Source organism: Oncorhynchus tshawytscha, linkage group LG23, assembly GCF_018296145.1.
Source record: "Oncorhynchus tshawytscha isolate Ot180627B linkage group LG23, Otsh_v2.0, whole genome shotgun sequence".
In the NCBI taxonomy this organism is placed as follows: domain Eukaryota; kingdom Metazoa; phylum Chordata; class Actinopteri; order Salmoniformes; family Salmonidae; genus Oncorhynchus; species Oncorhynchus tshawytscha.
Genome location: NC_056451.1, coordinates 2,920,651 through 2,933,774, shown reverse-complemented (window position 1 = coordinate 2,933,774; position 13,124 = coordinate 2,920,651). Strand labels below are relative to the sequence as shown.

The 13,124-nt window shown below is 40.7% G+C and overlaps 1 protein-coding gene across 2 annotated transcripts; it reads left to right on the top strand.

The window, feature by feature from the left end:
• Nucleotides 1–192: 192 nt before the first annotated feature.
• On the top strand, nucleotides 193–11,173 carry LOC112223148 (dual specificity protein kinase Ttk-like). Of its 2 annotated transcripts, none has more exons than XM_024386154.2 (24): nucleotides 193–724; nucleotides 2,136–2,358; nucleotides 2,899–3,005; nucleotides 3,506–3,649; nucleotides 4,027–4,138; nucleotides 4,265–4,349; nucleotides 4,888–4,994; nucleotides 5,082–5,163; nucleotides 5,363–5,471; nucleotides 5,666–5,888; nucleotides 6,016–6,122; nucleotides 6,240–6,383; nucleotides 6,601–6,743; nucleotides 6,991–7,130; nucleotides 7,591–7,723; nucleotides 7,922–8,014; nucleotides 8,241–8,398; nucleotides 9,120–9,271; nucleotides 9,412–9,536; nucleotides 9,646–9,720; nucleotides 9,863–10,039; nucleotides 10,154–10,253; nucleotides 10,389–10,474; nucleotides 10,562–11,173. In XM_024386154.2, the coding sequence occupies exons 1-24, from the start codon at nucleotides 634–636 to the stop codon at nucleotides 10,646–10,648; spliced, it is 3,003 nt and encodes a 1,000-aa protein (XP_024241922.2). In that variant the 5' UTR covers nucleotides 193–633; the 3' UTR covers nucleotides 10,649–11,173. The 2 variants fall into 2 exon arrangements, with proteins under 2 accessions (XP_024241922.2, XP_024241921.2); XM_024386153.2 differs by having other exon boundaries at nucleotides 6,601–6,767.
• Nucleotides 11,174–13,124: the final 1,951 nt, after the last annotated feature.

Below are 13,124 nucleotides of genomic sequence, written 5' to 3'. Positions count from 1 at the left end.
TCATCAACTATATTCAGGTCCGCACGATTTCTAATTGAACCCTTGGAACGGATGGTCAGATGGCCGGTGTCCCGGAGCATAATTTCAAATCATTTTCATCGAAGTGGGAGGAGTGTTTCGAATATTTGGGGGCGTAGTCAACCATACAAACTGACCAATGAGCTGACGAAGTAATTGAAAGTGGTGATTTTTAAACTAAGTGTGTTATGAACAGACAGACGTTTTTTTGTAATGAAGTATAATTCTTTCACGTGAAAGTACATTTGTAGAAAATGTGAGATTCGTTTTAATCTAATGTACGGTGTAAAACAAAAAGTGATTTGGATTGCTTTTTAGCTTTGCACGTCTTTGTGCTCCGCAACGACTCGTAGCTAACTTGATAGAGTTAACGTTATTAGCTAAGCTAGCTTTGCTTTGGCCAGACAATATGCAGATGGTTAGATACCTAAGGGCGTTAACTTAGCTACACATATCCCAACCAGCTGGTTATTTACACCAGGGTCCGTTTTCTGCTTGTTAATTCACACATCAGAAGTATATATCGCACTATAGCGTAGATGTCATATTTGTGTGTAGATAGCTAGGCTCACAGTAACGTTAGCTGCCTCAACATATTAGCTACATTCTGCAGAGATGTTGGAGGAGGAGCATACAGACAGACAGCACCAACTTGCCATGTTATGTCAGAAGCTCGACCGAATTAAAACAAGATATCTAATCGAAGGTAATAACACGTTTTCATACATTCCATGGCGAAGACAAAATGCGTCATATATTGTACATAATGATATGCCCGTATATAAGACCACTAAGTTTGCAAATACAGTATCAGTCAAAAGTTTGAACACCTACTCATTCCGGGGTTTGTCTTTGTATCACTATTTTCTACATTGTAGAATAATAGTGAAGACAAACTATGAAATCACACATGGAATCATGTAGTAACCAAAACTGTAAAATGTGAGATTCTTTGAAGTAGCCACCCTTTGCCTTGATGACAGCTTTGTACATGTTTGGCATTATCTCAACCAGCTTTATGAGGTAGTCACCTGGAATTCAATTAACAGGTGTTCATTGTTAAGTTAATTTGTTGAATTTCATTCCTTCTTAATGCATTTGAGCCAATCAGGTGTGTTGTGACAAGTCAATACGGAACATTTCAAGAACTGAAAGTTTCTTCAAGTGTAGTAGCAAAAAACATCAAGCTCTATGATGAAACTGTCTCTCATGAGGACCACCACAGGAAAGGAAGACCCCAAGTTACCTCTGCTGCAAAGGATAAGTTCATTAGAGTTAACTGCACCTCAGATTGCAGCCCAAATAAATACTTTACAACGTTCAAGTAACAGACACATCTCAACATCAACTGTTCAGAGGAGACTGCGTGAATCAGGCCTTCATGGTCAAATTGCTGCATAGAAAGCACTACTAAAGGACACCAATAATAAGAAGAGACTTGCTAGGGCCAAGAAACACGAGCGCTGGAAATCTGTCCTTTGGTCTGATGAGTCCAAATTTGAGATTTTTGGTTCCAGCTGCTGTGTCTTTGTGCGACAGAGTAGGTGAACAAATGATCTTTGCATGTGTGGGAACCACACATGAATTGCGTGAATTTCGATATGCAATCCCATCTGGTTTGCGCTTAGTGGGACTATCATTTGTTTTTCAACAGGGCAATGACCCAACACACCTACAGGCTGTGTGAGGGCTATTTGACCAAGAAGGAGAGTGATGCATCCACAATCACCTGACCTCAACCCAATTCAATGGTTTGGGATGAGTTGGACCGCTGAGTGAAGGAAAAGCAGCCAACAAGTGCTCAGCATATGTGGCAACTCCTTCAAGACTGTTAGAAAAGCATTACTCATGAAGCTGGTTGAGAGAATGCCAAGAGTGTTGCAAAGCTGTCATCAAGGCAAAGGGTGGCTACTTTGAAGAATATTAAGTATTTTTATTGCTAAAACATTTGGTTACTACATGATTCCGTATGTGTTAATTCATAGTTTTGATGTCTTCACTATTATTCTACATTATAGTAAAAAATAAAGAGAAACCAGTGAATGACTAGGTGTGTCAACTTTTGATTGGTACTGTAAATGGTCACCCACTGTCTTTTTCCTTGCATTTTCATGCAGATGAAACTGATAATATCAACCAGGCCATTGGCTCAAATTCCCCAGAAACGTGTCTCGCATATCTGATGGACTTGGAGAAGAAAGGAGACCCTCACTTGGATCCTAGTCATCTCACAAAGCTTACAGACTTCTATACCCGTGTATTCTCAACTATGCCACTGGGAAAACACTGCAAAAATGAGAGCTATGCCAGAATGCTGGTCAGATTTGCAGAGCTGAATGTGTGAGTGATCCGTGATCATACTTTTCCATGAGAGGGTTGAGCCTTGTTTTGCAACATGTTCCTCTGTGATTGTACTTTAGCTACATCAGTTAAAAATACAATGTGTAGGGTGTATTAATAATATTTAAAGTGGCAATCTGGGATTCGGGAAAACAACAAAGTGGGCGCCCTGACACTTTTTGGTTAGCAGCTGAGGGATAAGGTTAGAGAAATTTAACCACTCAAATTCATGGATGCAAGGACTGACCATCCATGAGTTCAAAATGATAGTTTTATCCATGTTTTGAAGCTATTCAGTCTTTGTTTACAATTACATGGTTTACAAATAAGTTTAGATGTTGGGTTCTGATGGATTACGACAGTTGAACTAAGCTCATGAGAAATGTATACTAGTAAATGTATTTTCTTCCAAAAATCAATGGCTAATTTCCTAGTTTAAATCCAAAAAATTGATGTACCAATCCCAGATTGCCCATTTGAAAAGAGCTTTTTTTAGTATTTAGTTTAGGTCTGTCAAATGAGTCCTTTAATATCTTTCAGAATCCAAGACACCAATGGGGCAGAGGACAACTTCAATGTTGCGACTACACACTGCCAGGATTTTGCTTTTGTCCACATTGCACACGCTCAGTTTGAACTGTCTCAAGGTAGAGAGATGCACAACAATCTTAGGTTTGACTGTCATAGATGATTTATACACACAGATGACACAATTTGGGTTATTTACTAAACTTTAGCTCCATGGATTTACCAGCCTTCTCATATTGATAAATACTCAGATACCCATAGCAACTATTGTATCTCTAACATCTTATTTATTTACTGACGATACATGCATCAGTCCAATCTGTGAAGCTCACATTCAGAAACTCCATAATGCTGCAGGAAAGTACTATTTGTAGGTAGCCTAGTGGTTAGAGCGTTGGGCCAGTAACCGAAAGGTTGCTAGATCGAATACCTGAGCTGACAAGGTAAAAATCTGTCATTCTGCCCCTGAACAAGGCAGTTAACCCACTGTTTCCCGGTGAGCTGTCATTGTAAATAAGAATTTTTTCTTAAATGACTTGCCTAGTTAAATAAATGAAAACATCTAGTCAGTAAGTTTATTTTTTATTATGTATATTTTTTTACTCCCCCATCTCAAAAGGCAACACAAAGAAAAGTACTTGGATACTTCAGAGGGCCATTGAACTGAGTGCCAAACCCAACGACCTGCTGGAGGCTGCTATGCAGAACTTGACTTTGGGCAAAGCAGAACTTCTTTCCTCTGAGGATAAGGAAAATGTACCAGGTTTGTTTTTTTTATTAACCTGAAGACCATCGGGGAGGCAGGTAGCCTAGTGGTTAGAGCATTGGACTAGTAACCAAAAGGTTGCAAGATTGAATCCCTGAGCTGACAAGGTAAAAATCTGTTGTTCTGCCCCTGAACAAGGCAGTTAACCCACAGTTCCTAGGCCGTCATTGAAAATAATATGTTCTTAACTGATTTGCCTAGTTAAATAAAGGTAAAAAAGAAAAAAAATCTTGATTTATATAATAAATAAATACATGACCATGTTTCGTCAGCCTAGATTTTTTTTAATGCAATCACAGCTTTTATGCTACTTTAGTGTACTAGTACTGTATATTAATTGTCTTAATGTTTTGTCAAAACAATTTTTCCTTCAGTCTCAACTTATAATACACATGGTTATGCGAAAAATGGAACAGAATTTCGCAAAGTCTCGAGAAACTCCGACGGTACAGGCGGCTTGCAGCTTTCCAGTATTTTTTCTTCAGGGTAAAAGAAGTGTTTTGTTTTTTACAGTTCCAAGTTCTCACACCAAGCTTCTCTCTTTGTTTTGCTTTACATTCTTCTATTCTGTCTCGTGAAAAACAATTGACACAGGTCTTCTCATTCTCTTAGAACAATGGAACCACGGAATGGACCCCAAGAGGACAAGGTTCCAGCTTGGAGGTCTGGTTCTCAACGAAAGAGAGCCGTTGGCATGGTTAGTTTTTATTAGTAGTAGTGTTGGGGTGGGGGGTGGTAATTGATACAGTTACATATCGCAATATTTGTTGGGACAATATTGTATCGATACTTTGACAAGTATCGATTGTTTTTTGTTAGGTAGCGTTAGCTAGTGCTAGTTGGCTGTACCTGCGGCAAAACTCGGATTCTTTTCATCCTATAGCTTGTTCTCCATATTATTTTTAAATAGTGAGGCAACATCTTGTCTCATCTTGTCAGCCCTTTTTTTCATGACTGATCAAAACGATTTTTTTCATTATGGCTCTCTCTTGTCTCTGCAGCAGACATATAGTGAGGGTTATGTTTGGAACATCAAATCCCAATTAAATCACAGTATCGAATCACAATGCATATAGAATCGTGAGAATCGCAATACGTACCGTATCGGTACCTAAGTATCGTGAGAATATCATATTGTGAGGTGCTTGGCAATTCCCACCCCTAGTTTTAAAGTAGTTTTTCTATCACTTCTCTGGTTTTAAATAATATCCTGTTCTTTATTATCCTGCATCTAGGCAGGGAGAGAGAGCAGTAGACTACAGGCAATCTCAGAAATGGATGATGATGACAGTGATGGAAGACAAGTGAAGATGGAGGCTCTCATCTCAAGTAGCTTGTCCAGGTAAGCATTCTTTACCGATGTCAAGGGAACACTATCAGAACACACAGGATTAGAAAGCCTAAACTGATGAATGGAACTTTGTTTTAGGCAAACTTCTGGTTCAAGTGCGATGTTATCCTTGTCCTCGGCCAAGAAGCGTGTTGAAGATGGGGATTTCCACAATCTAAAGGTTTGTGAATGAAAATCCCCACCTTTCAGTTGTAATCATAGATTGTTGAAGAATGTTCTAGTGCCTGGCCCAACTGTTTACAATTATATACAATAACATAGAGAGCAGAGCATAGTAAAGTGACATCTTACATAATCCATTTTAAAGACTGGAGTTGATTGGGACAGTCATATATATCATTGTTGATTTGCTCTCTCAGACACCTATCATTAGCCCTGAGCCACGCCCGTGGAAGGACATGGGAACTGTGGACTCCACCACTACACTGCTGCACAGGCAAGAAAGGAGAGATGACACTAGGATGGAAGGTATGTACCTTTACATTGAAGTGAAACCATTTTGGCCTAGTTGTTGACGGCGCAAAAAAGCTTGTTTAGTGAGCAGCATTTGTTGGCGCACACCAACATATTCATAGAGGTGCGCACTAACGGAATGGTAAACTTGGGGAAAAAATGTATTCTCACGCATATCGAGTTTATGTTCTCTGCTGTTTCAATGGTAGATACCACTGACAATATAAACCAGATAATTGGTTCCAACTCCCCTGAGGCTTGCCGGATGTATCTGACTAAGCTGGAGAAGAGGGGCAATCCTCAGACAGACACCAACCTTCTCCTAAAGCTGAAGGACAGCTATTCCAGAGTCTTCTCCAGACTGCCATTGGGAATGTACAGCAACAGTGAGAGCTATGCCAAGATGCTGGTCCGATATGCTGAACTCAAAGGGTGAGTGTACTTCAGGATGTTTTTGGGTATTAAAAAAACCCGGCATATATTCACATACGTTATCCAGTGTTCTAGAATTGGTTTGATGACTGTATACATAAAATTAAAAAAACGATGTCCTCCGTAGCATTGATGACCCAGATGATGCTCGGGACAACTTCATCGTTGCGAGATCCAACTGCAAAAGCTTTGCCTTTGTGCACATAGCACATGCTCAGTTTGAGGTTGCTCGAGGTAGATTGCTCTTTTTAAAATGTATTTTACATAAACGATTGTGCATAATATATGGTTTAGACACTGAACATTTATATTTTGATACTAAAGAGATTTTTGTTCATATTCTTCAAAAAGGTCAGGTCAAGAAAGGCACGTCAATACTACAGAAAGCCCTCCAGGTGAACGCAAAGCCCACTGAACTAATTGAGACTGCAATGCAGAAACTAAAAGCTGGGAATTACCAGTTTCTCCCCGCAGAAGACCGAGAGAGTCTCCCAGGTAGGTTTCATTTAAATTTAGTCAGTTATGCTGTATGTCTTGGTGGTGTTCATTAGGGCCTGGAATGGAAAACGGAGTCCCTCTCTGTTTTCTCCTGTTTGGTACCTAATGAACATGACCCTGTTCATCCTGACTACAAAGTGATAACGGCTTAAAGCTTGCAAACCTGATGTAAGTTTTAGTTGAATAGATTCCTTATGTGTGTTTCTTTTTTCAGAGCCACTGTCTCACGGGTCATTGAGTCTGTCAAACTATGGTAGAGAGAGGGAGCCGGAGATTCCCACCCGTTTACCTCTGAGCCAGACACAGCCCAAACCCTCTAGCATGGAGCTGTCTTCAGGGTGGAAAATACCAGCCCATGTAAGCAGAGTCGTGTCTCCAGAGGTTTGGCTTTCCATTTTATTTTTGGGGTTACAACTATGTTATCAACATGGAAGGTGCTGGCATCAAACACCAATTTAGTTTGTTCATTCTTATGACTGAGTTAAAACCTCTCTCTTTTTGCCTCTGTTTTGACACTCTTAACACTTATATTTTTGTTTTCGTTTGGGTTCTTCTATTTTAACCTCCTGAGTTTAACGTTGTCTGTGTGTTTGGTCGTCATCAGGAGAAGCACACCCCTCCTGATTTCACGCCCATTCCAAGTCTGGTGGACTCTCTACCCACCCCGTCACTTCCTCTCCCGTCCAGACTCAACCCACCCGTCGCCTGCCAGATGCCCAACTACAAAGACACCAGGGCCAACAGGTTTGGGGCTGTATAGGACATGTATATAACATAACAGCTCTTGTACAATGATCCTAATCACCATAATCGAATGATTCTATTTCAGCTCTTGAGATATTAGGAAATGGTATTGTCAGTGTTGGGGAAGCTAATCTGAAAAGATGGTTTATCACGCTACCAATTACTTCCCATTACAAGAAGTTGAGCTACTTTAAAGCTGCCGTCAAGAAAAATATAGTTGAACTAAAGTTACTTTGAGAACTACCTCGTGGAAAAATTATCATATTTAAATCTGAACTGTCATAAGGCAAATTTAAGACTGTCATCCATACTGTGACATGGCGTAAGTAACAGTCACGGCAGACAGTGTAGTGAGATCTGTGAGTGCATTTAGTCTTGGAATCCAGAGGAAAGATGGGAAGCAGTGATGGAAAAAAAAAAGAGGACTTTCTTTGACATTTGAATTCCCCTCTCCTCACAGTTACTTTACCCCTGGGGTTAAGAGGAACTCCCCATATGCGGGCCCTCTCTCAGCAGCCCATAAAGCCGGCCCTGCCCAGCAGCAGCCGTGCACCCCCCTCAGCCAGGTGTCCTATGCCCAACAGACCCACCAGGTAAACCACAAATGCCATCCATGGGATTTCCCTGATCACTTGACCTGAACAGGCAAAACGCAGTCAGGTCAGGAGGAACTAAGTCATGGCCCTAGTTATGTTCTCTTTTTGTGAGTTTGCTGTTTAAATTATAGGCCTATTGTCAAATGAAATGTGGACTCTATGGTTGAATGACTCTGCACTTGTCTGTTACTTCAGGGTTCTGCCGTTGCTCTCTCAAACGAGTCCATTGTGATAAAGGGCAAACGGTTCCTCGTCCTGAAGATGATTGGCCAAGGTGGATCCAGTAAGGTAGGGGTTAGTTGTCTTGTTCATTAGGGCACAATGTAACAAAAGCTCTCATAACATTGTGCAACAGAAAACAAAAAACAGACTTACTTGTTGGACAATTTAAGATGGTACTTCCTTGTTTCAATTTGTTTGAAACCTGAAGATACCAGGGAAGTACTACAGGTGGTTTTTTGGCTAATTGGATGTTTTTTCAGCTGGTTTGATGGTAGGTTCTCTGTCTTTTCAGGTGTACCAGGTTCTGGACCAACGTAATCAGCTGTTTGCTGTGAAGTATGTGAACCTGGAGGAGGCTGATGCCCAGACAGTGGAGAGCTACAAGAACGAGATAAAGCATCTCAATCGCCTGCAGCAGTACAGTGATCAGATCATCAAGCTGTATGATTAGTGAGTGTTCACTACTCTGACTTATTCAGCTAGGGTACATTTATTATATTTTTTGATGAAAATGGATACACATACGTATACATCCAAAACATAAGAAAAACTTGTGGTACTGGTACGTACATAAAAATAAAATACACATGGCCTAAATAAAATTTAAAAATTAAGAATAACACAACGTATTTCAAATGTGTTTGTTTTTTTACCCCATTTTCGTGATGTCCAATTGGTAGTTACGATCTTGTCTCATCAATCTTGTATCAACTCCCCAACGGGAGAGGCGAAGGTTGAGTCATGCGTCCTCCGAAACATGACCCGCAAAGCTGCGCTGCTTCTTAACACCTGCTCGTTTAACCTTGAAGCCAGCTGCACCAATGTGTCAGAGGAAACAGTTCTAGTCAGCTTGCAGGCGCCCGCCACAAGGAGTCGCTAGAGCGCGATGAGTCAAGGAAAGCCCCCCGGCCAAAACCCTCCCCTAACCCGGAAGACGCTGGGCGAATTGTGCGCCGCCCTATGGGACTCTCGGTCACGTCTGGCTGTGACACAGCCTGGGATCGATCCCCAGGCTGTAGTAACGCCTCAACACTGCAATGCAGTGCCTTAGACCACTGTGCCACTCTGGAGGCCCCGACACAACGTATTTTGATTGTGGTCCTCTGTTCCATCCCACTATACATGTCATGTGATTCCCAGTGAGCAGTGCTTTTTATCTCTTTTATTCCAGTGAAATAACCAACAGCTACATCTACATGCTGATGGAATGTGGTAACCTGGACCTCAGCACCTGGCTACGCAACCGTAAAACTGTCAACCCGCTGGAGAGGAAGTTATACTGGAAGAATATGCTGGAGGCAGTCCAAACCATCCACAAACATGGTTATTATCTCTCCATCTATCTTGAACTCTGTATCTCTCTTCATCAGTATCCCTTGTGTTTTCTAAGTTCCTCATACCCAAGCATTGCAGTCTTTATGACAAGCCTTTTAACTTTTTTCTGTAACTTTTTTTTTGTGTAGGTATTGTCCATAGTGACTTGAAGCCAGCCAATTTTGTGATTGTGAATGCCTCGCTGAAATTGATCGACTTTGGCATTGCAAACTGCATCCAGCCTGATGTGACAAGCATTATGAAAGATTCTCAGGTAAGAGCACAACCCCCATCTCCAACTGTAGTTAATAATGTATGTATACATAACCAGAAGCTTTCCAGAATAAGGATATTGATCTTCAAGAAAAAAATCCTAAACACAGGTTGGGACCTTGAACTACATGCCCCCTGAAGCCATCAAAGACACTTCATCCCAGCCAGGGAAGGCAAGCTCTAAGGTTGCGCTGATGTACCTTACTTCTTATCCAAAACAATGTATTTTTAATACATGCATATTCCATATGGACTCATTTATATCAATGTTGGAAGATTATGCATGTTTAACGATGTATAATGAATTTCTGTCGATTTGATTCATAGATTAGTACTAAAGGTGATGTGTGGTCCCTTGGTTGCATCATGTACTGCATGACCTATGGGAAGACTCCATTCCAGACCATCACCAACCAGATCACCAAGCTACACGCCATCATTGACCCGACCCATGAGATGGAGTTCCCTGACATTGCAGAGAAGGATCTGCTAGATGTGTTGAAGGTGAGCGATTCCATTCATTCTGCAATGTATTGGCATTTTGGTTGAGTTTTGATTTAGTGTGAATTACATGGATAAATGGGATCTGGTGGGTTATGTTTTTTCTCCTACCACCAGAGGTGCTTGGTACGAAACCCAAGAGAGCGGATTTCCATCGCAGAACTTCTGGAGCATTCATACCTAAAGCTTCAGTCTCAGCAACAGTCACCTGTGCCAGGTACATAAACGTGCACACATTATGCATATTTATACCTCATACCTGTCATAATAACAAGTGTTTTTAATTTATTTTTTAAATAAGAGAAATGATTGCACCAACTTTCATTTTGTCTGCCTCTCTATCTCCTTTCAGCACCTTCTGACAATAATGATCTGAAGAGGATCCTCAACGAGCTCGCTGCCTTACAGTCTCCCAACAGCATTGCCAGGGCTGCTAATGTAAGCATGACAATGTGGAATTTCCAATAATAATTGTCTTATCGTCGTTTGCTTTAACTGACTGGCGTCTTCTCTGCAAATCGACAGAACTTGGCGAAAATGTGCAACAGTGGTCGGAAACTGGACGCTGCAGGGTGTGTAAAGTCATCCAGCCATCTCAACTGGAAGATGTAGATGCTCCACTGATAGTCTAAAGCAGATGGGACTCCATTCCTAGCCTAAGTCGAGCTTTACCCAATAGATACACTGCCCACTCCATGCTTCAGCACAACCCGAAAAATACATGCTGTTTGGCAGTACACTGTCCCTGTTTGAATACTTTGAAAATGTTTCCTTCCCCTTTTTAAAGTAATCACTGATCTGTCATGTCTGGAATGGTGAAAGCTATGAAGTGGAACCTTTGCTTTTATTCTATCCAAGTATGTTAGATCAGCGATAACACAGAGGAAGGGAGGAAAGAAGGAAGCATTTGAACTGTTTTTAAGCAGGGTCCATAAATGCCCTAGAGAGCTCTACCATCTCCATGTTTTATTCTCTCATGTCTTCATGACTTCCCCTTGCTCGCATCTTGAAGGATACGGATCTATACTTTTATCGTTAAGATGGACACTTTTTTGTGTTTCTTTACTTTGCACATTTTACTGTACTCTCAAACATGTAACTACAAAAAATGCTCAACAAATGAACTAGCTAACTGTATTATTGATGTTTCTTTCAGCTGTCAATTTCATCTATAGTTATTTATAGGTGTGTGTATACACAGTTGTAGTCGGAAGTTTACATACACGTTAGCCAAATACATTTAAACCCAGTTTTTCATAATTCCTGACATTTAATCCTAGTAAAAATTCCCTGTCTTAGGTCAGTTAGGATCACCACTTTATTTTAAGAATATGAAATGTCAGAATAATAGTAGAGTGATTTATTTCAGCTTTTATTTCTTTTATCACATTCCCAGTGGGTCAGAAGTTTACATACACACAATTAGTATTTGGTAGCATTGCCTTTAAATTGTTTAACTTGGGTCAAACGTTTCGAGTAGCCTTCCACAAGCTTCCCACAATAAGTTGGGTGAATTTTGGCCCATTCCTCCTGACAGAGCTGGTGTAACGGAGTCAGGTTTGTAGGCCTCCTTGATCACACATGCTTTTTCAGTTCTGCCCACAAATGTTCTATAGGATTGCGATCAGGGCTTTGTGGTGGCCACTCCAATTTCTTGACTTTGTTGTCCTTAAGCCATTTTGCCACAACTTTGGAAGTATGCTTGTCGTCATTGTCCATTTGGAAGACCCATTTGTGACCAAGCTTTTAACTTCCTGACTGATGTCTTGAGATTTTTTTAATTTTATGGCGGTTTTGGAGCAGTGGCTTCTTCCTTGCTGAGTGGCCTTTCAGGTTATGTCGATATAGGACTCGTTTCTCACATTGGATATAGATACTTTTGTTCCCGTTTCCTCCATCTTCACAAGGTCCTTTGCTGTTGTTCTGGGATTGATTTGCACTTTTTGCACCAAAGTACGTTCATCTCTAGGAGACAGAACGTGTCTCCTTCCTGAGTGGTATGACGGCTGCATGGTCCCATGGTGTTTATACTTGCATACTATTGTTTGTACAGATGAATGTGGTACCTTCAGGCGGTTGGAAATTGCTCGCAAGGATGAACACGACTGGTGGAGGTCTACAATTTTTGTTTGGCATTTTTCTTTTGATTTGCCCATGATGTCAAGCAAAGAGGCACTGAGTTTGAAGGTAGGCCTTGAAATACATCCACAGGTACACCTCCCATTGACTCAAATGATGTCAATTAGCCTATCAGAAGCTTCTAAATCCAGGACATCATTTTCTGGAATTTTCCAAGCTGTTTAAAGGCACAGCCAACTTAGTGTGTGTAAACTTCTGACCCACTGGAATTGTGATACATTGAAATAATCTGTAAACAGTTGTTGGAAAAATAACTTGTCATGCACAAAGTAGATGTCTGAACTGACTTGCCAAAACTAGTTTGTCAACAAAAAATTTGTGGAGTTGTTGAAAAATGAGTTTTAATGACTCCAACCTAATTGAATGTAAACTTCTGACTTCAACTGTATGTATGTATGTATGTGTATATATATATATATATAACTGGAAGTCTTGAATGAATTATTAGTGAAGCTGCTGAAAGGATGAGAGGAGGCATTTTATGTGGGGGTGATAACCTGCTCTGACAATATAAGATGGGCTGATTTCAGTGTATGGTAATAATGCTGTCTCAAATTGATATCAAAACCAACCAAAGGATTTCAGCACCAGATCAGCGAGAGCTATGAAAATGGAACAATACTGCATGCACCATTTTCTAATACCTCCATCAGGTATCCATGCTCTTCATGACACCAGACATATTCCTCTCTCTTTTTCCACCTTTTGCACCCAGGAATGGTTTCCACTAGATAGCACGGCCACAAAGTCGAAATTGGCTTTTGTAAAAATTCATGAAAAACAAAAATGTGCTTTTTGGACTTTAAGGTTAGCAGTGTGTTTAAACGGGTCATTAGTAGACTTTTTACCTAAGCACAGTCCTTAACTTGGGCAGGAGCTCACTGGAAATGAGTAAAGGATTTTATTCTGCTAGAGTTCCTGAGCCTCCTATAGAATATTATCTCAAAAG

Coding starts and splice junctions, on each gene's coding strand:
- LOC112223148 (XM_024386153.2), top strand. CDS start 634: ATGTTGGAGGAGGAGCATACAGACAGACAGCACCAACTTGCCATGTTA. Junction 3,006..3,505: donor TCAGTTTGAACTGTCTCAAG/GTAGAGAGATGC, acceptor CCATCTCAAAAG/GCAACACAAAGAAAAGTACT. Junction 6,768..6,990: donor GCAGAGTCGTGTCTCCAGAG/GTTTGGCTTTCC, acceptor GGTCGTCATCAG/GAGAAGCACACCCCTCCTGA.